This window comes from Colobus angolensis, unplaced genomic scaffold (assembly GCF_000951035.1).
Source record: "Colobus angolensis palliatus isolate OR3802 unplaced genomic scaffold, Cang.pa_1.0 Scaffold118, whole genome shotgun sequence".
Lineage (NCBI taxonomy): Eukaryota > Metazoa > Chordata > Mammalia > Primates > Cercopithecidae > Colobus > Colobus angolensis.
Genome location: NW_012112919.1, coordinates 6,109,943 through 6,130,345, shown reverse-complemented (window position 1 = coordinate 6,130,345; position 20,403 = coordinate 6,109,943). Strand labels below are relative to the sequence as shown.

At 46.9% G+C, this 20,403-nt stretch overlaps 1 protein-coding gene across 2 annotated transcripts in view; it reads left to right on the top strand.

Moving 5' to 3' along the window:
* Positions 1 to 8: 8 nt before the first annotated feature.
* Positions 9 to 20,403, top strand: part of TRABD2A (TraB domain containing 2A) — a 58,130-nt gene continuing 37,735 nt past the window's right edge. The window contains exons 1-2 of one of the 2 annotated variants that reach the window (XM_011963837.1): positions 9 to 206; positions 10,731 to 11,291. In XM_011963837.1, coding sequence (XP_011819227.1) covers positions 99 to 206; positions 10,731 to 11,291 — 669 coding nt within the window. In that variant the 5' untranslated portion in view covers positions 9 to 98. The remainder of the gene's footprint in view (positions 207 to 10,730; positions 11,292 to 20,403) is intronic. The other variant, XM_011963828.1, reaches the window with a different exon arrangement.

Genomic DNA, 20,403 nt, shown 5'->3' with positions numbered 1-20,403 from the left:
CTAAGGCGGCCCCGCCGCCCCGGCTAGCCAGGGCTGGCGGCCACCGCTGCCCTACTCCTTCCCTCCGCGTTCCGGGCCTCGGAGCCGCCGTGAGGAAGATGAGTCCCTGGAGCTGGTTCCTGCTGCAGACCCTCTGCCTCCTGCCCATGGGCGCAGCTCCGCGGCGCGGGGCTCCTGGCGCCGCCAACTGCGAGCTCAAGCCCCAAGTAAGACGCGCGTCGGGTGCTGGAGAGGTGGCCTCTCCGCACCTCCTTGGGATGGTTTCCCTCCGATCCCCGCGAAGCAGCGCTTTCGGACCCGGAGCCGACTTCCACAGCTGGGCTTTCACCTAGCACCGCGGCGCTCCTTGCTCGCGCGCCTTTTCGCGCACTCGGGTTCCTCTTTCCCGCAGGGGAGCGGCCAGCAGGCTCCAAGGGACTCAGTGCCCTGGCCTTTGCCCTCTGCCAGCCCAAGGGCGTCCGGGAGGGCCCCTGGGGTCTCGCCAGCCATTTTCGCCAGCTTTTGGGGGACCGATCAGCTAGGGCGTAGCGGAGCAGTAACTTGGGTGCATTTATTTGAAGTTTCTTCTTCCCTCTCTTCCTTAAGAGTTTAATTTCACCTGCTCTTATCAAAATATTAACAGCGCCCTGCAGCTGCTTGGTTTAACCTTTATATGTCCAGTGCCTGAGTTAGAAGGGACTTTAGGGAGTTGAAGCCATTTCCCTTGTTTTACGGATCTGGGAAACTGACACTCAGCGGGGGACCTGTGTGCTCCAGGTCACAGAGTGCGTTTGCGGAGTGACCACTGCCTGAGCCTTGCGTGTCCAGCCGGGCGCTTTAGATGTTCGCATCAGGTTTTGCAGGTGAGGGAAACCCAGGCAAGGGAGGCCCAGTGACCTGCCCGAGTCCACACAGCTCTATAGCGGACAGGTCTTGCGTCTCCGAGGCTGGACCTCTTTCGAGATGAACATTTCCTTCTCTGATCAGTTTTCCTACTCTCAGAATTTTCTGTGGTTCTCCAGTCCCTCTCTTCTGAGTGCGGCATAGGTTGAATTTCGAGCATTTGTTCCGGTGGGTTTGATCTCTGTGCGTCCCTGGCCCTGGGGAGGGCCATGCCAGGCTTATCCTTCTGGTGCGCCCGCGACGCGGAGGGCTGGGGGGTTTGGGGGTTGGAGGGAGTGGGGCTGGAATTTAGAGGTCCGCCCATCTTTGATGACACCTGCGCAGCTCCCCGGTCTGCCTCTACCCGTGGCCACTGGCAATTCTATTCCTCATCCCAACTGCCGCAAAGCAGAGGACGGCCAAATACAGCCGATCCTGGAGCTCCGGGCTGGCTGGGAAGACGCACGGTGTTCGCCTCTCTAAGGTGTCGCGAGTCTGCGGACGGCCCTCTACCAAGGCAGGAAGCTCAGCAGCAGGAGAGGGGAGTCTGCACCAGGCGTGGTTTCAAACTCTGTTGCGGAGTGGCCGCTTCATGCTTGTTAGACAAGGCAGGAGTCCATCTCCTCACAAGAAAGCACGATGTCTTTCACTTCTGCAAAACCTATTATCAATGGGTAATTATGATGAGTGAGTCAGGATAAGATTTCTCTCCTTTAGAATCTGTCTTTATGAGTCCTTTAGTCCATCGGTTGTCCTACCTTTTGGTCTCAGGACTCCTTTACATTACAAAAAATTATCAAAGAAGCCGGGCATGGTGGCTCACTCCTGTAATCCCAGCACTTTGGAAGGCCAAGGCGGTGGATCTCTTCAGCCCAGGAGTTGCAGACCAGCCTGGGCAACATGGCAAGACCCTCGCCTCTACAAAAAAACAAAACAAAACAAAAAAATTACTAGCGTGGGGACATGTGCCTGCAGTCCCAGCTACTCCAGAGGTGAGGTGGGAGGAAACCTTGAGCCTGGCAGGTGGAGGCTACAGTGAGGTGCGATTGCACCGCTGCACTCCAGCTTGGGTGAAAGAGCAAGACCCTATATCCAAAAAAAAAAAAAAGTATTGAAAACCTCAAAGACTTTTACTTTATGTGAATTAATGGAGATATTAATAAAACACAACATAGCACACATTCCATTAGCCATCAGAGCAGTGACCTCATTACACACATGTAGCCTCCAGAAAATTCTACAGTACCTTGTGAGAAAATGAGGGTGAAAGGAAAATATCTTAGTTTTGTGAAAACAGTTTTGACCTTATAGACTCCCTGAAAGTCTCTTCGGCACACCCACAGGTCCTTGGACCATACTTTGAGAATCGCTGTTCTATTCTGTGGGCAGACTCTGTCTTACCCCCTGTGGAACTGGGAAGGCCAATCAGTGGCACATACGCTGTATGTCTGACCCACATGCTGTAAGGGCATTGTGGTTGGGTCCCTCAGTGGGTTGGGGTCTTGAGATTCTAGAGGGGAAGTCCTGGGATCCAGTCTCCGATCCAGTGCAGCAGCCCTTATAGGATTCTGCAGGATTGTAGGCTTGAGAGCTGGTTTGGTTTTCATGGTTGGTTAATCATTAGAGAGGTCTTCTGAGCCTAAATTGGCCCCTAGGCACTGCAGGGTTTACCCTGAGCACCATGCAGGTTGAGTCTCTTTTCTTATCATAACAGAACTCTTAGTATTCTTTCCTATTCCTGCCTAATGTCTTTTTTTTTTTAATTTATTTTGTTTTATTTTTTTTGAGTGTTGCTCTGTCTGTCACCCAGGCTAGAGTGCAGTGGCATGATCTTGGCTCACTGCAACCTCAGCCTCCCCGTTTCAAGTGATTCTTCTGCCTTAGCCTCCTGAGTTGCTGGGATTACAGGCGTCCACTACTTGTGCCTGGCTAATTTTTATATTTTTAGTGGAGATGGAAGTTCACCATCTTGACCAGGCTGGTCTCGAACTCCTGACCTCATGATCGACCTGCCTCGGCCTCCCAAAGCGCTGGGATTATAGTTGTGAGCCATCGTGCCTGACCTGATGCCTTTTACACTTGCTCTTTCTTCCCCCTGGAAAGTTCTCCCCTCATTTATCCACAGGCTTGCTCCCTTACCTCCAATGGCTTTGGCTCAAGTGTCTCTCAATGAGTTTCTTCCTGATTACTCTCATAAAGGTGATATCAACCGCTGCCACCACTACCATCTGCCTTCCCTGCTTTATTTTTATTTATAGCACTTAATCACCATCTGATAAAAATTTTTGTTTATTGCTACCCCTTCCCCTGAGTCATCTTCATAAGGGCAGGGCTTTTTGTCTGTTTTATTTGCCTCTGTATCCCCAGTATCCAGAAGAATGCATGGCCATAGCAGATGCTCAACAAATATTTGTTGAATGAAAAGGAAAATGTAAAGCCAGCTTCATTGTGGCTGGTCTGCTGAAGAGCAATCTTGGAAAAGTGCAGTTATTGCTGGTCTGGTGATGCTAGGATGGGAGGAGCTGAGGGGGTGCTGGGTGTTACAGAGTTAGCTTGCCATACACAGTTGTCATTGTGCCTTGTTCTTTTTCATTGGATGGACTACACAGGTGTCTGTTAAAATCTCAGTTTGATTCAGAAGCTTGTAGCTTCTATGTCTCAGTCACCCATGGCCATGTTTTCTCTCTCTTTTTTCTTTTCTTTTTTTTGAGACAGAGTCCTGCTCTGTCACCCAGGATGGAGTGCAGTGTTGTGATCATAGCGCACTGTAACCTTGAACTCCAGGCCTCAAATGGTCTTCCTGCCTCAGCTTCCCAAAGTCTTGGGATTACAGGCATGAGCCACCATGCCCGGCTGTCTTTTCCTTCTGGGAACAGTTGTAACAAGGTAGAAGGGACATGTTAACAGTGGTTCAGTTTTATTTTCTTTTAAACCATCCTCATGTTAAAATCTATGGCTTCTTCTCACTGCCATATATTTTAATAGTGAAATGGAGTAGTGAAGGTTTTTTTTCTGTTTGTTTTTTTTGTTTTTATTTTTTTGTAGAGATAAATAGCCTTACCCTGAGGATATCAGTATGAGAGAGGCAGAGGCAGTTGCACCAGTACAGTAAGTGCAAGGGTCCGGGGGTTCACCAGTGGGCAAGGTAAGGTAAAGAAGAGTCCTGAAGACTCTCCTTTCAGCCTGTGCCCTGCCGAAGACGTGTCTGGTGGGGCAGGGTCAGTGTTCAACAGGAATGGTTATTGACACACACAGTGGGAGTCTGGGTGCCCTGTTTGTCAGAACAGAACTGTAGGTATTGAAGAAATTGTACATGATAAGATTCATTTCTTTAAAAAAACTCTTTTTGAGCTCCTATGTAGTAGTATATGGCAAGTATTTCAGTATTTGGGAATATGAAGGTGAATAAGATATAGCCCTTGGCATAAAAAAAAACAGAAAAGCCCCTGACTTGTGTTAACTTGAAAAGAGAAGACGGGAAAGGTGGCACCTGAGGATGTAACAAGGTCAGTGTGGCATTTCCCTGGGCAATCATCTGGGATCGGGAAGGTGAGCTGGACAGAGCTTTTCTAGATTTAGAGTCAGGTGGCACTCCTGAGCAACAATGCAACTAGCAGGGTATTAACTGAAAAAAGATATGACTCTGAATAACAAGTAAAGTCTATTGCATGTTAAGGCTGCATAAATATGGTGTTTAAAAGCCTGGACTCAGGAGCCAGCCTACCTGTCCACCACTTAGCACAAGACCTTTTTTGCTCCCACCATACCACTCAAACTATTCTTGTCTGGGTCCCTAGTGACTTCAGTGGTGCTCAATCCAGAGGTCAGTTCTCAAATTCTTGATTTATTTGGCCTACCATTCACATTTAACCCACTTGCTTACTTTCTGCTCCTTGAAGTACTTTCTTCAATTGGCCTCCTACTCTTCTGATTTTCCCAGCAACCTTGCTGGCCACTTCTCATTCTCTCTTGCTAGCTGCTCTTCTTTCCCCAGACTTATTAGGGTGAGAGGGCCCTGAGTCTACTCCTAGACCTTTTCTCCTGTGGACATCCTGTTGCAGACCTTATCTAGTCCCACGGCTTTAAAGACCATCTACATGGTGATGATGCCCTCATCTTTATCTCTGGCCCAGGCCTCTCCCAAGCTCCAGACTTACATATTCACCTACCAGCCGGACCTTGGCACTAGGTTGTGTGCTTGACATGTCATCTGCACAGATCCAAAACCAAATTTCTGACCTTTCCCTGTAAATGATAACCTCATCCTTTCATCAGCAAGTTCTGTTTTTTCTTTTTTCTTTTTCTTTTTTTTCAAAATTTTGAGATAGGGTCTCACTCTGTTGCCCAGGCTGGAGTGCGGTGGTGCGATCACAGCTTACTGCAGCCTCATCCTCCCAGGCTCAAACTGTCTTCCTACCTCAACCTCCTAAGTAGCTGGGACCTGAGGTGCCTGCCACCATCCCTGGCTAATTTTTAAATTTTTTGTAGAGACAGGGTCTTGCTATGTTGTCCAGGCTGGTCTCAAACTTTTGGGATCAAGCTTCCCAAAGTGTTGGGATTATAGGCATGAGGCACCGTACTGGCCAGCAAATCCTGTTTTCTAGACTATATCTGGAATTTGATCACTTCCATCAATCCTGTCACTCCCACTTTGATTATTTTGGTAATGTCCTAACTGACCTACTTGTGTCTGCCCTCATCCTTCTATTCATCCCAGCCTCCAGGGTGATCCTTTGAACACACTGTCAGCTGATGTCACTCCTCTCTCAAAAACCTGGGCTAGCTCCCATTTGACTCAGTTGAAAGCCTGAGCCCTTCCTTGTTGGGGTCCGCGTGTTTCCTAAACAAAGGAATGAACACACAAGACAACACAAGACAAGACAAACATGGCGGCCGCCTTGAATGGTGCGCTCTGCTTTATTTTATATAGTCGTTTGTGGAATGTTGCCAAGTCACAAGACACATTGTTGTTTTTCTGACCTTTCCCTGACTTTCTGGATTTTCAAGATGTTTACACATAAACAAGCCCCCAGGGTCTGCTGTTCGCAACTGGCTCCTTTGTCCTCCCTGTTTGCAGGGAAGGAATGCCCTGCTTCTTTTGCAAGAGCAGGACTTATCGGGAACGTCTTGTTTGTGAGCACATAGTCCTCTACACTTCCTGGGGCTTTTCCAGGGGCCCAACGACCCTGCATGGCTTGGCCTTACTCACCTCTCTGACCTCTGCCTCCTGCTTTCCTCTTCAGCTATCCCTTTCAGTCATGCTGGCCTCCTTGCTGGTCTTCCAGTGCATGGAGGCCCTCCTTGCCTCAGGGCCTTTGCACTGCTGTTTCTGCCTCCTGGAGGGAATGCTCTTCTCTTAGATATCCCCTTAGTGGGCCCCTTGTCTCCTTCATGGCAAAGCTTAGATGTCTTTCTAGACAGTGACTTTTCTGGTCCCCCTACTTAAAATCACCCCTGCAACCCTGTACCACAGTACTCACTATCCCTTTTCTGGCTTACATGTTCTTTTTGTAGTTTTTGTTGTCAAATGTTCCTTTATAGAAATGTTTTCCTTTGTGCTCCTTAACTAACTGGGCATTCCACTGCACCATTGTTGATGTTATCTATGATGTCATGAGTGTGGCAACCATGAAGATTCAGCCCACAGACTGGGAAGTCCCCAGGATCTCTTTAATGGTTCCAGAGAGTTCTCTGGCTAAAGATTGGTGCTGCATCTGTTGAGCAACGTTGACAACCTCATCAAAAGTGATATTTCCACTGTGTTTAATATTATCCTGTTTCTTTCTGTCTCTTGGTGGTTCCTTGAAGGCTTCGATGATCTGAGCAGAAGCAGAAGGTACCACCTCAATCTGGGCCTGTCTGTACTGAATGGTCAGTTTCACTGTAGTCTTCAGACCCCTCCAGTCACTGGTTGGCTTGGCAATGTCATCACCAATCTTTTTTGGAGACAGACGCAGGGGGGCTGATGTTGGGGGCCAGCACAGACGAGGCATTGACTTCACCCCCAGTGCAACTCAGGTATACGACTTTGATCTCGTTAGGGTCCAACTTAGGCAGCATGGTGGAGGCAGCTCGTGGCAGATGAACCCAGATTTGGGACACCGGAAGAAAGTTACGTCTTGGCCTCCTCCAAGATGAAAGACTTAAAGCCGGCTTACATGTTCTCCACAGCAATTAGCACCAACAGGGCCCTGTGTGTCACTCACTGCTGTATTCTCAGTGCCTAGAACAGTGTCTGGCACATGGTAGGCTCAGCAGAAATAATTGTGTTGAATGCAGGCAGTGGGAAAGTCCATGCACAATGTTTGGGTGGAGACTAGCACACAACGAACAGCTGCTGTTAGCATCGGTACTGTCATTGCACGGCTGGAGGCCAGACATATGTGTGAGTGTGTGTGTGTGTTTTATATTTAAGCAGTTTTCAATGAAAAGATCATACAGTGACCTTATTTCTAGACCAGTAATAGATGAAAAGGCAACAATAAATAAATAATAAAATGAAAATGGATGCATATTGAACAGACTGCTTCTGAAGAGAAATGCAGGTATTTTGAGGTTGGATAGGGGCCTTAGGCAGATTAAGTGTATTGGATTAAAACAAACCAAAACCGAACCAAAGCGAATCCCACCCCTCCATTCTCCTGCAGTATGGGTTTGGTTTTCCTGGGAATATATTTGTTTAGCATGATGGTGTCCTGATAGATGAATCAGGTGCCCATGGCTTTAATAATAACATTTCAGCTTGTTTGCTGTGTCTCCCAGTTGGAAACTATGTAGAAGTTCTTGGGTAGACTGCCTGGAAGTTGTGCAGTTAGATCTCTTATATAGGCCAGTGGTCCCCAGACATTTCACGAGCCAGACCTCTACATGAACAAGTAAACTAATATTACTCTTCGAAGGCTGCCTCTACCTTTTTGTAGGTAATAATTGTTACCTGTTTACAATTGACCAGAGACATAACTGTCAATCTCAGCTTTTGATTAGCATCTATTATAGTTACCCAGTGTCTTCTACCCTGTTGATCTAATTCTAACCAACAGTGAGACATTTGATTGCTTAATTCGCCTTAGCAGACGTTCTTGGTAGATGTACAGTTTCCATTTCGTTTTTGAAGTATTTAAATAACTCTAGGGACCCTTATTACTGCATAAGAGGATGCCTAGGGGATGGGGACCCTGTAGTTGATTCATCTCTTAATATTACTTCAACAATCAATGGTTTAAAATTTTTTTTTTTGAGACTGCGTCTTGCTCTGTTGCCCAGGCTGGAATGCAGTGGTGGGGTCTTGGCTCACTGAAACCTCTGCCTCCTGCCTCAAGCCTCCCAAGTAGAGTAGCTGGCACTACAGGAGCGCGCCACCACACCCAGTTAATTTTTGTATTTTTTGTAGAGGTGGAGTTTCATCATGTTGGACAGGCTCGAACTCCTGACCTCAAGTGATCCACCCTACTTGGCCTCTCAAAGTGCTGGGATTATAGGCATCAGCCACTATGCTCGGCCTAAAATTTGTTTTTTTTGAGATGGAGTCTCGCTCTGTCCCCCAGGCTGGAGTGCAGTGGCGCTATCTCTGCTCACTGCAACCTCCACCTCCTAGGTTCAAGCAATTCTCCTGCCTCAGCCTCCCAACTAGCTGGGACTACAGGCGCCCGCTACCATACCTGGCTAATTTTTTGTATTTTAGTAGAGACGGGATTTTACCATGTTGCCGAGGCTGGTCATGAACTCCTGAGCTCAGGTAATCCGCCTGCCTTGGCCTCCCAAAGTGCTGGAATTACAGGCATTAGCTACCGTGCCGGGCCAATAAGGTGCCTTTCAATAGAAGCACACATGAAACAAGGTTATGTTTTGATCAGTTGATGAAAATGTTATGAACAGGAACTTAACCTTTTGTTTCCCTTAGGAACAACAGTTTAGTATTTGCTAATTTTGTGTTTGTGGCAACTTTATAAAATATAACTACCATGAATAATGAGAATTGCTTGTAGACTGAAACTTCATAATCCAAAGGAAGTATGTTACTTAAAAGGCTGAAGTCAAACCCTTTAGTAAAGTGAATATGTTCCAAATATTTCTCCCTCCCTCCCTCCCTCCCTCCCTCCAGTCCTTCCTTCTCTCTCTCTTTCTTTCTTTTTCTGAGATAAAGTCTCATTCTGTAGCCCAGGTTGAAGCACAGTAGTGCGATCTGCAGCCTCAACCTCCTGGGCTCAAGCAATCCACCTCAGCCTCTTGAGTAGCTGGGACTACAGGCATGCACCACCATGCCCGACTAATTTTGGTATTTTTTGTAGAGACGGGGTTTTGCTGTGTTGCCCAGGCTGGTCTCACCCCTGAGCTCAAGTGATCTGCCCGCCTCAGCCTCTAAAGTACTGGGATTACAGGTGTGAGTCACCATGCCCTGCTGAAATATATATATATATATTTATAAACCTGGATTTTCACATTTCTGGCTTTCTTGATACATTGTTCTTGTCACTAGTATGTCTGCCACTTACACCTGAATTCCTTGAGCACTGCACTTCTTCGTACAGTGCGTCTTAATAAGCAGATATGTTATAAATGCCAGTTGTTGAGGTTGGGAGACACTCAGGGGCCAGGAGTGAAATGGCCTGGCCTCAGATGAACATGCACCACTGCTCAGCATGTGCAACAGCTTGGAGATAATCTATCCAGCAGAGATTATCCAGATCTCTGCGACTGAACCTGAAGGCTTTGTGAGAGAAAGAAATGTGATCCACGTCCTAAAGGGACAGGAGCAAACTATGAAATCAGGGGCTCATTAGGACTCTAGTTTCAACCTTGGCTGTACGTTGGGATCACCAGGGGAGCTTTAAAAGTAGCATCTCTGTGGCCGGGCGTGGTGGCTTACGCCTGTAATTCCAGCACTTTGGGAGGCTGAGGTGGGCAGATCACAAGGTCAGGAGTTTGAGACTAGCCTGGCCAATATGGTAAAACCCCCGTCTCTACTAAAAATACAAAAATTAGCTGGGTGTGGTGGCGAGCGCCTGTAATCCCAGCTACTCAGAAGGCTGAGGCAGGAGAACTGCTTGAATCTGGGAGGCTGAGGTTGCAGTGAAGTGAGTTTGGATTGTACCACACAGCCTGGGCAACAGAGTTAGACTCTGTCTCAAAAAAAAAAAAAAACCCAAAAAGTAGCATTTCTGAGTTCCACCTCCAGAGATTCTGATGTGATTGGTCTGGGGTGGATCCAGGCATTGGACCTGGAAAAGCTTTGTGGGTGATTCCAGTGCATAGCCAGAGTTGAAGCCTCTGCCTTTGGGGATGTTGGTTTTGAGATCTGAAGGAGCAGGGACCATCAGGTCTGCCGGGAGACAGTGAATGGGCTTGTCAGGTGTCTCTTAGATGGTATCAGGTATATCCTTGGAGGCCCCTGAGACTCACTTCTTTAACTCTTGCCCAGTTCATTGCTAGGGCAGGCATGGCACAAACTCAAAACTGGTGACTGCTATTGCTTTCTCATCTTGGAATCAACATTTTGATTGAAAAGGGGGGTCCCATCCTCTTTTGATTGAAAAGGTGGGTCTCATCCCAGACCAATCAGATCAGAATCTCTGGAGGTAGGACTCAGAGATGCTTCTTTTAAAGCTCCCCTGGTGATCCCAATGTATAGCCAAGGTTGAAACTAGAATCCTAATGAGCCCCTGATTTCATCCTGATTTCATAATTTGCTCCTGTCTATTTAAGACATGGATTGTCCTGGCAGGTGAATCTACATGGACTCAAAAGTCTAAATTCTAGTTTGATATAGTTTCTCTTGAAATGTGACCAATTCATTTCCTCTCACAGGTTCCTGACCACCCCCCTCCCCTCTCCCTCGTATTGTACCTTGATGTTGCCTTTTTTCTTTTCAGCAAAGTGAGTTGAATTCCTTCTTGTGGACCATTAAGCGAGACCCGCCATCTTACTTCTTTGGCACGATCCATGTCCCGTACACCCGAGTTTGGGACTTCATCCCCGACAACTCTAAGGAGGCTTTCCTGCAGAGCAGCATTGTGTACTTTGAGTTGGACCTCACAGACCCCTATACGATCTCAGCTCTCACCAGCTGTCAGATGCTGCCGCAGGGCAAGAACCTCCAAGATGTGCTCCCCAGGGACATCTACTGCCGCCTCAAGCGCCACCTGGAGTATGTCAAGCTCATGATGCCCTTGTGGATGACCCCAGACCAGCGCGGCAAGGGACTCTATGCAGACTACCTCTTCAATGCCATTGCCGGAAACTGGGAGCGCAAGAGGCCTGTCTGGGTGATGCTTATGGTCAACTCCCTTACTGAAGTGGACATTAAGTCCCGTGGGGTGCCTGTCTTAGACCTGTTCCTTGCCCAGGAGGCTGAGCGACTGAGGAAACAGACTGGGGCAGTGGAAAAGGTGGAAGAGCAGTGCCATCCATTGAATGGGTTGAACTTTTCACAGGTAAGACTCTCTTTGCGTAAAAGACTTGGTGGTGTTTGGTGGTATGGGTGAATCTGCTGAGTTTCCGGGCAGGTGATGGACCACGGGCACAGCTTGTCTAGAAATTGTCTTTGCTCAAAAATGCTTTTCTGGAGGTTAGAAAATAAGCCAAGTGGTCAGTTATATCACTTATTTGAGTATTGCCAAGAAAGAAAATCTTGTTTTTTCTTATCATTACAACAAATACTGTGTGCTTGTTTTTCTTTTTTTTGAGATAGTCTCACTCTGTCACCCAGGCTGGAGTGCAGTGGTGCCATCTCAGCTCACTGCAACCTTTGCCCTCTGGATTCAAGCAATTCTCCTGCCTCAGCCTCCCTAGTAGCTGAGATTACAGGTGTGTGCTACCATGCCCAACTACTTTTTGTATTTTTAGTAGAGATGGGGTTTTGCCATATTGGCCAGGCTGGTCTTGAACTCCTGACCTCAAGTTATCCGCCTGCATCGGCCTCCCAAAGTACTGGGATTACAGGTGTGAGCCACTGCACCCGGCCCATACTGTGTGCTTTTAAATGCATTTTAGTTCAGATCCTTCATTAAAAAGATGCTTTGAGAGGTTGTGGACATGTGGATGCCACACTGGTTGTCACAGGGCATGGCCTGGTTTGAAAGTGATACTGGCCATTGCTGTTTTAGGTGACAGCAGTTTCTTTGAGGTCACTACTGTCCCTCTTCAGGGCACTGCCCCAGGACAGTTCCTTTCCTAGGCAGAGTTATGCTCCTCTTACCCATGGTTTAAGGATCCTACCCCAGGGCACTGGAATTTAGGTTAATGTTCAAGAAGTTGGTTCTTCAATTCTCATAAGTAATACTTTATTAAAGTGCTGTGGTTTAGTTGTTTCCATGAAAGTTGTTTAAAGTGCATTAGATACTTCTGGAGACCAATGGGAGCTTTGCAATATGAAATAAAGTGATCTTGTTTTGTAAATGTTCTCATTGGGTTGCCTTGAGGTTTTGTTCCTCAGAATTTGATATTACTGTTAATCCAAATAGCTTAGCCTTAGCAGATCTTGACATACTGAACTAAGGTTGTTATTTAAAAGCTGTAAGGACATGTAACAGCCTAAAAATAATGTTCCTGAGTTGATAATGATATCTTTAGGGAATTTATCTTGCTAAAATTCTATAATATTAATAAGTACTCAGATGCTATTCTATATGCTATAGTATTTGTTTGGCACACTAAGATTTATAGATAAGATAAAGGATCATTATTAATTGTCTGCATTGATCTCCTGGGAAAAATGTTCTTGCATTATTATGGAAACCCAAAGAGCCAATGTTATAACCTTTTCAATGTCTGCATTTAATATAATATTTTCAAAAAGAAAGGTGCTTTGACTTGAAGGCTTACTGATTTTGACCGAATGGGTTTGAAATTGGTGAGCATTTAAATCTGAGCCAAAGCCTTCTTTCGTACTCCCAATTGGGGAAAAAAAGACTTGGAAGTAAAATGTTAGCTCAAGCAACGTATCTCTGAAGGAAGGGGTGCAACACTGTCTCTTAAGATAACATATTTCAGAGTTATTTTAGAGCACAATAATTATAGACTACAGTGTCATGTTGATTTTATAACACATTCTTAGGGTTTATATAGGTGTTTAAGATGTATAAACTAATTTCTTATAAGACCTTGAGGTTTAACTAGCAAGGTAGAGTTGTTTAAATTTAGGAGGAAAGCATGACTTGTTCTTAAGAGTCTTTTTTTTCATGTAACTTCCCCGTGTTTCCTTTCTAGAGATAAACAGTAAAATACAACCTGAGTATACAGCTCAATGACTTTTTTCTTTTTTTGAGACAGTGTCTCACTCTGCTGCCCAGGCTGGAGTATAATGGCGTGATCTCAGCTCACTGTAGCCTCTGCCTCCCAGGTTCAAGCGATCTTCCTGTCTGGGATTACAGGCACCTGGCTGATTTTTGTATTTTTAGTAGAGATGGGGTTTCACCACGTTGGCCAGGCTGGTCTTGAACTTCTGGCCTCAAGTGATCTTCCTGCCTCAGTCTCCCAAAGTGCTGCGATTACAGGCGTGAGCCACCATGCCTGGCCTCAGTGTATGACTTTCAGCCATCACTTAACTTCTCTGAACTTTAGTTTCCTCATCTTTCCAATGGGGATAATAATACTTGCCCTACCATCCTGTTATCAGAAGCAAATAAAAGCAGGAAATTGGAAAGCACTTCATAAATATTATAAGATATAAGCAGAAGGGAGTGAATATACAGTGCCTACTATGAGACAGTCCTCACTGATAATTTTATATTTAACTTTCAAACTTCTCAAGATGAATGGAATCATTGGTTTTGCGTAGGGAAATTGTTTTTCTTCCTGGTTTCCCATAGACAAAGATTTTTTCAAAGAAGTTAAAGGAAAAGAGGATGAAAGCATAAAACAGAAGGGCTAGCAGAGGTTGCAAATAAGAGGCATATGGGCTGGGCTGAATCTGGCTCGCAGTTCTGTTTTATGTGGTTAGCATATTTTCTTTTCTTTTTTAATGACTAAGTTGACAATATTTAAAAATTGAGAAATATCATATGGAGAACAGCCTGGATTCTCTTGAGCCCTCAGAGGATCTGGAGTACTGGGGCCATGCTGCCACATAGCAGCAGCTGGCTGGACTGAGCACTGGACGCCCCCTTTAGACGGGGCCAATATTGTCTTTCCAATTTGGCTGGGGTCCCCACTCCTCCCTATTGCCTTTCTCCTAGCCCTCTTGACTTCTTTTAACTCATCTGCCTGGCCCCTGTAGGCCTTGTGGCTCTTGGTTTGTGGGGTGTAGGTCCCTGAATCTAACTGAAGTCTGGCAACAGGTTAGGACCCTGACATGGATGGCTGGATTTGATCTTGTCATCTCAGGGCAGACATCATCCTTGCCACTCAGTATTAAATCAAGTTATGACTCCTGTTCTCCTTCACATAAAGTTCATGCCTGCTTGGTACTGCCAGCTGCATTGGCATTCCCTATGTGAAGAAAGCTCATAGCTTGGACCTGGAGGTTCAGCGGAGTGGGCTCAGCAGGGTGGTGTCTCACTTCCCCTCTGTCTGCACAGGTAGGTTCCCCTAGAGAAATGGTCTTGCCAAATCCCATCTCCATGTTCATACATCAGCAGCCATCTATGGATAGGCTCTAGGCATGGGGAATCGCAATGCCTGCTCTGCCCATCTAAGCATAGGACTCTCCTGTCCACTTCCCCACCAATGGATTGGATGTCATGGTGGGGTGGGACGGAAATCTGTGAAAGCTCTGGTCTCCTGCATTGGAATCTGTCCTTTAGGACCCAGTCACATCTTGGCTTGGGCTCTTTTTTGTCATATCCTTAAGTGAACATGAATATAGCCAACAGTTCTGGAGTTTCCCTGTGCTTTCCACATGCAAAGCCTGCTTTCAACATCCTAAGAGGCAGTTAATTGGATGTAAAAGTCCTTTTGCAAACCCCACAGTTGATGCTGAGGTGTTCTTATCTGAATTGCGATTGTGCAAAGCGTCACTTCTTTGTTATTGTTTGCTCCTGCCAATAGATGGCACTAACATATTTCGTATTTGCCTTTTTGGCTGTCACTCTTTTGTACTTTCCAGTAGGATAGTTACTGCCAGTTCTCGCTCTTCAGTACCCTAACAACTCACTCTCTCTGCTGAAAAGCCCCCCTTTTTCCCCCACAGTGCAACCTTCAGTAGTGGTTTGGGCTCAGTGGACATACTTCCAGATTGTATGAAACTGCAATTCTTGAGTTAAAGTTTTGGGGTGTTGGAGAAGATGGGGACTTTGTTCTTTGGAGCAAGTTGTCTTTAGTTTGGTCAGTCGCCTAATACAAGAAACAAATGGCTCCAGGATGATTCTCTGGAAAGGTCCAGGGCAGAGTGGAGTGGTGGAGGCAGCCCCGCTCCCCAGGAGCCCTGTGGTCTGGCTGAGGAGGAAGGGCAAATTCCTGGGAGGATGCCACCTCTCTCAGCCTGTGGTTATTAAGGGCTAGGTGGATGCTGGAGGGGTGAGAGCTAGGGCGGTGCTAGCTGGCCTGAGGAAGACTCCTATGGAGGAAGGGCTCAGATTCTTTGAGGATGGGTTGGCCTGCCAGGCCTAAGGGAGAGGATCCCGGGGATACCATATGGTGCCTTGTTTTGTACTTTGCAGGTTTCTGCATATTCTTACATCAGTGCCGTGGGTCTTAAGAACAACCCTTGAGGCTAGGAGGTCTCTGTTCCTAGAGGCCAAGGGAAGAGTGTGGGGGGTCAGCCAGCAGAGGTCACTGGGGATGGTTTCTGCTGGAATAACCTGGGAGAGGCCCATCTGGAGGCAGAGGGTGGGCCGGCCTGGGGTCACAGAAAGAGTTAGTGCAGGACAGGCCTAGGCTCTCAGATCTCCTCTTTCTAATCCAGCTCTGCCTCTGAGTGTCATGTGGGACCCCTATTGATTTCAGTGGGGATGGCACTAGGTTCAAAAGGTGGAAGAAGAGACCCAGAGCCAGCAAATGAGACACAGGGTTTATTGAGAGGACTGACTTACAGGGTGAGCCAGTGGCAGTGGGCTGGACAGGAGAATCCCAATCGCTTGTAAAAAACATGCAGTTGATAAATCACCTTCACTTAACACCTGCTCCTACATGGCAATCCTCATTTAACTCAAAGCAAAGGGCCTCAATCCCTTGTGTGGTCCATGTTCCACAGGATGGACCAGGGGTTCGGATGTTCTTATAGATAAGGAATGAATCTCTGGGTTGGCGACTCCTGGATTCCTTAGCTCGGAACTCTGAACACACATTCTTCTTTTGAAGTTATTGCTGTCAGGTGCACCTATATACACTGAGTGCTGCCAACTGCTACACTTAGAGGAGTAATTGGCTTAGGGATTCTGGCTTCCCCATCATAAATTCCAATAAAAGCAGGAGGTCACATTTTTTAAAAAAATTGACTATGATGCTCATAGATGACTTTTCCACATTTTCCATGACTGATTTGGAAGTTGCTTGAAGATGGAGATCCTGACATCCTATTTTTCCTTGATAGTTTTGGTTTAAAATAAAGGCCTAGGAAAAATATGTGAACTCTCTGAAAGAGAACTCTTCCCCTTCTCGTCAGGAGATTGAGACCATCCTGGCTAACACGGTGAAACCCAGTCTCTACTAAAAATACAAAAAATTAGCCAGGCGTGGTGGCAGGTGCATGTAGTCCCAGCTACTTAGAAGGCTGAGGCAGAAGAATCACTTGAACTCAGAAGGTGGAGGTTGCAGTGAGCCGAGATTGCACCACTGCACTCCAGCCTGGGCATCAGAGTGAGATTCCATCTCAAAAAGACAAAAAAAAAAAAAGAAAAAAAGAAAAAAGATTGAATAGAGCCTTTCTAAGAGCTATGTAATATAGACTTGCATCTTAAGATTCACATGAAGTCCAACCTTTTGGGAGCAATTTGCTTTTAATCCCACTCTTTTGCTTTTTTATGTTCTTTCCCAACATTGTGATGTATTATTTCCTATTCTTAGGCATGGTTGGGCTGAAGTGCTGCAGTTACTGTTGATACCCTGGGAGCCTGACACATCTATTCCTTGGATAGACCATGTCCCGGCTTTCACATAGGTGTCAGTACAGATGTTGTACGTGGACAGTGTCTTCATAAATTAGAAGTCTGGGTGGGTTCTTAGCTCTCTCAGGAGTGTCTTCTGCAGTGTTTTTTTCATGTTGGACATCCCTTTAGTTTCTGATTCTTTTGACCAGAGTAGAAAATCAAATCCACTTTGTACCTGAATGGCTGGCTGTGAAGCTCCTGGGCTCCTAGGTGCAGACTTCAGCTCTGTTTCCCCCTGGCACAGGTCCTGCTCAGGACTTGAGCTGTCTTTCCTTTTATGGCCACTTTTTATTTGGGACACGTTTCTTAAGAACTCAGTGTAGGCGAGGCACTCTTTCTAATTTTGGGGATTCAAAGACAAAACAAAGTGTTGACCCTGCCTTCCCTTGGCTCTGGGCTGCCCCTCTAAAGGCCAAAGCGAACCGAAAAAAAAGAATAGGTATTTTTGTACCTATTTTTGTACAGGTACCTGGATGCCACACATGCTGCTGGGGTTCTGTCCGTGTTGTGGCTGTGTCTGACCCTGCCCAGCTGCTTTTGGGGTCCGAAGAGAGGCACTTCAAGGGGACCGCAGCCTAGTTTCTGCCTCATATCCCTGCCTCCTGCCCTGGTGAGCTACGCTGGCAGGAGAGAGCTCCTTTGAAACCCTGGCAGCCAGCTCTTCCTTGACACCTGCTTGGTGGATCAGCCCAAGGACAGGTCCAGACTTTAGGAATAACTCCCAGCATGTCTCCACGCGAGAAAAAGTGAGAACATGAATTCTCCATCCCTCCTCCAAAGATTACACCTGCCAGGTAGGGGTAGTTGAGGCAGAGTCTACCCCATTTGGGGGAGAGGAAGAAGGACAAGGAGACAGGTGGGACTGGGGCCAAGTTGTTATCTGGGATCCTCCAAGGAGTTGGTTAAGGTGTTGGGGTCAAGGTGCTCCATGGCCCAGGGACAGAGGAAGTGGGGGCTGCCCTGGACCCTGAGGTGGTTACTGGTGGTATAGCATCATGTCATGCCACGGGTATTAGGGTGCTTCTCTGTATTCTTTTGCTCTGTCCCTCCTGACACTTTTTGTGCTGTCCTACCTTCCTGAACTCTTCACGAAGCTCTTCCCTTTGCATTCACAGTCATTTAGAGCTTAAAAGGGAGCTTCAGCAAGAGCTGCAGAATCATAAAATGAGGAATCCTAACAGGAGAGACCTCATTAGCCTCTCAACTCTCAGGCGAGAACTGCAGCTCACACTGAGTCTCTGCTCTTGCAGGTCCTTTGGGCAGGTGAGGTTGTTTATCGCTGAGCAGAATACAGGTAGGTGGGTTGCTGCTGCCTGACTTTGGGGGAAAGGACAGCTCTGGGATGCTCTGTGCTCTCTGGGGCTTCTGTGCTGTCTGGAAAGGCTGCCGATGGTTGTTGACACAACCCAGGTCCAGAAGTGATTTTGAAATGCTGTAGAGCAGGGGTCCCCAATCCCCAGGCCACAGACGGGTACTGAAGCTTCCTCTGTATTTACAGCTGCTCCCCAGCCATTCCCTATCACTAGCATTACTGCCTGAGCTCCTCCTCCTGTCAGATCAGTGGCTGCATTAGATTCTCATAGGTGCGTGAAGCCTACCGTGAACTGTGCATGCGAGATCTAGGTTGCGTGCTCCTTATGAAAATCTGATGCCTCATGATCTGTCACTGTGCACCATCACCCTCAGATGGGACTGTCTAGTTGTAGGAAAACAAGTTCAGGGCTCCCATGGATTCTACATTATGGAGAATTGTAGAATTATTTTATTACATATTACAATGTAATAATAATAGAAATAAAGTGCACAATAAATGTCATGTGCTTGAACCATCCCGAAACCCTCCCCCGACAGTACCCCCAACCTGGTCTGTGGAAAAATTGTCTTCCATGAAACTGTATCTGGTGCCAAAAAGGCTGGGGACTGCTGCTGCAGGGTAAAGCCCCTATTGGACGGCCCTATAAATCGATCGCCAGGCTGATGGAAAGTGTTGGCAGACGTCTGAGGCAACTTGTGACTGAATCCAAGCTCGAGGGCCTGATACCTGTCTGAGCACCTCCCCACTGCTCCCACCTCCCTTTCTGGATCCAGGACTTTCAAGATCCTGTCAACCCTTCACATTCCCACCCAGCCCTGGCTCTGCTTCTCAAACGTGGCCTACATCTGGCTTCTGCCAGCGGGTGATCTGGGGGATGACCCCACACACCTTCTCCCCTTCTCCAGCAACCCCCAACCCTGACTCTGCTGTTGCTGTGACTGTTCAGAAAGCAGGCGCCATTGCCTACGAGGCAGAGAGGAGAAACTGTGGAGGATGAAAGAGAGAAGGAAACAAGCAGAGAAAAGGAGGTCTAGGAAAGGGATTCTGACAGCCCAAGACTGGAGCTTTCTTCTTGCTTTTCTGGTCCTCTCCCTAGGAGATGACGTAGAAATCACGGTTAAACACCTGCAGTGGACATGAGGGTTTGTATTAATTTGCGAGGGCTGCCATGAACGAAGTACCACCAACTGGGTGGCTTAAACAACAGAAAATGTCTGCCTCACAATTCTAGAGGCTAGAAGTCTGAGAACACGGTTTCATGTTCGGCAAGGCTGGTTTCTTCCAAAGCCTCGATTATGGCCGGCCCTTTTAACTTAAAGGCTCTATGTCCAAATAGTCATTTTCAGAGGTATGCGGGGCAGGGTGGTTAGGACTTTGACATATGAATTTAAGGGGTACACAGTTCAGCCCGTAACACAGACCCAGGGTAAAGTTGCAAAGTTTGAGCAACTTTGACAGGGAGGAGATTTTGACATGATTTCAAAGCTGTCTGATTTTAGGTGTCCAATCAAAGTGAAAACGTTGTGTAGAAGGTTTTCCACCTTGATGTGTGTGTGGTGGGGAGGAGAGCGTCCAGCTGTGCCAAGTTCATGGCAGGTACTTGCATTGTGGCTAATTCTCTTATAGCAAAGATTACTTGAGCCTGGGAGTTCGACACCAGCCTGGACAACATAGTGAGACCTCCCATCTCTCCAAAAAATAAATGAGACTGAGCCATGAGCCAGATAGGCCATTTGGACTGCCAGCTTCCTACCTGTGATATAGAATGTTCAGGCTAAACCAGTGGTTCTCAAAGTGTGTCTCTGGACTGGCAGCATCAGCATCACCTGGAACTTATTAGTAATGCCAAATTTGGGACCCCCATCCCAGACCTCCTGAACTGGAAACTCTGGGGGTGGGGCCAGCCATCTTTGATCTAATCAGCCCTCCGGGTGTTTCTGATGCACATGCAAGTTGGAGAACCACTGGGTCCTATTCTTGGTCCCGGCTCCAGTCCTGTTCTTGTATTGCCACTGTGCGTTACCTCAAGTTGCAGGGCTCAGAAGACCCTCTTTTCTCCTGAACTCATAGTGTCTGCTGTCCATACCACCAATGAGAAGTTGCTCATTTGCTGCCATGCGGCGGCTGTTGAATTATCAGGCTTATGGTTATTTAATTCCTTTGTTGGTGATTAACTTTCCAGATGTTTATTTTGTCTCCTGGCCT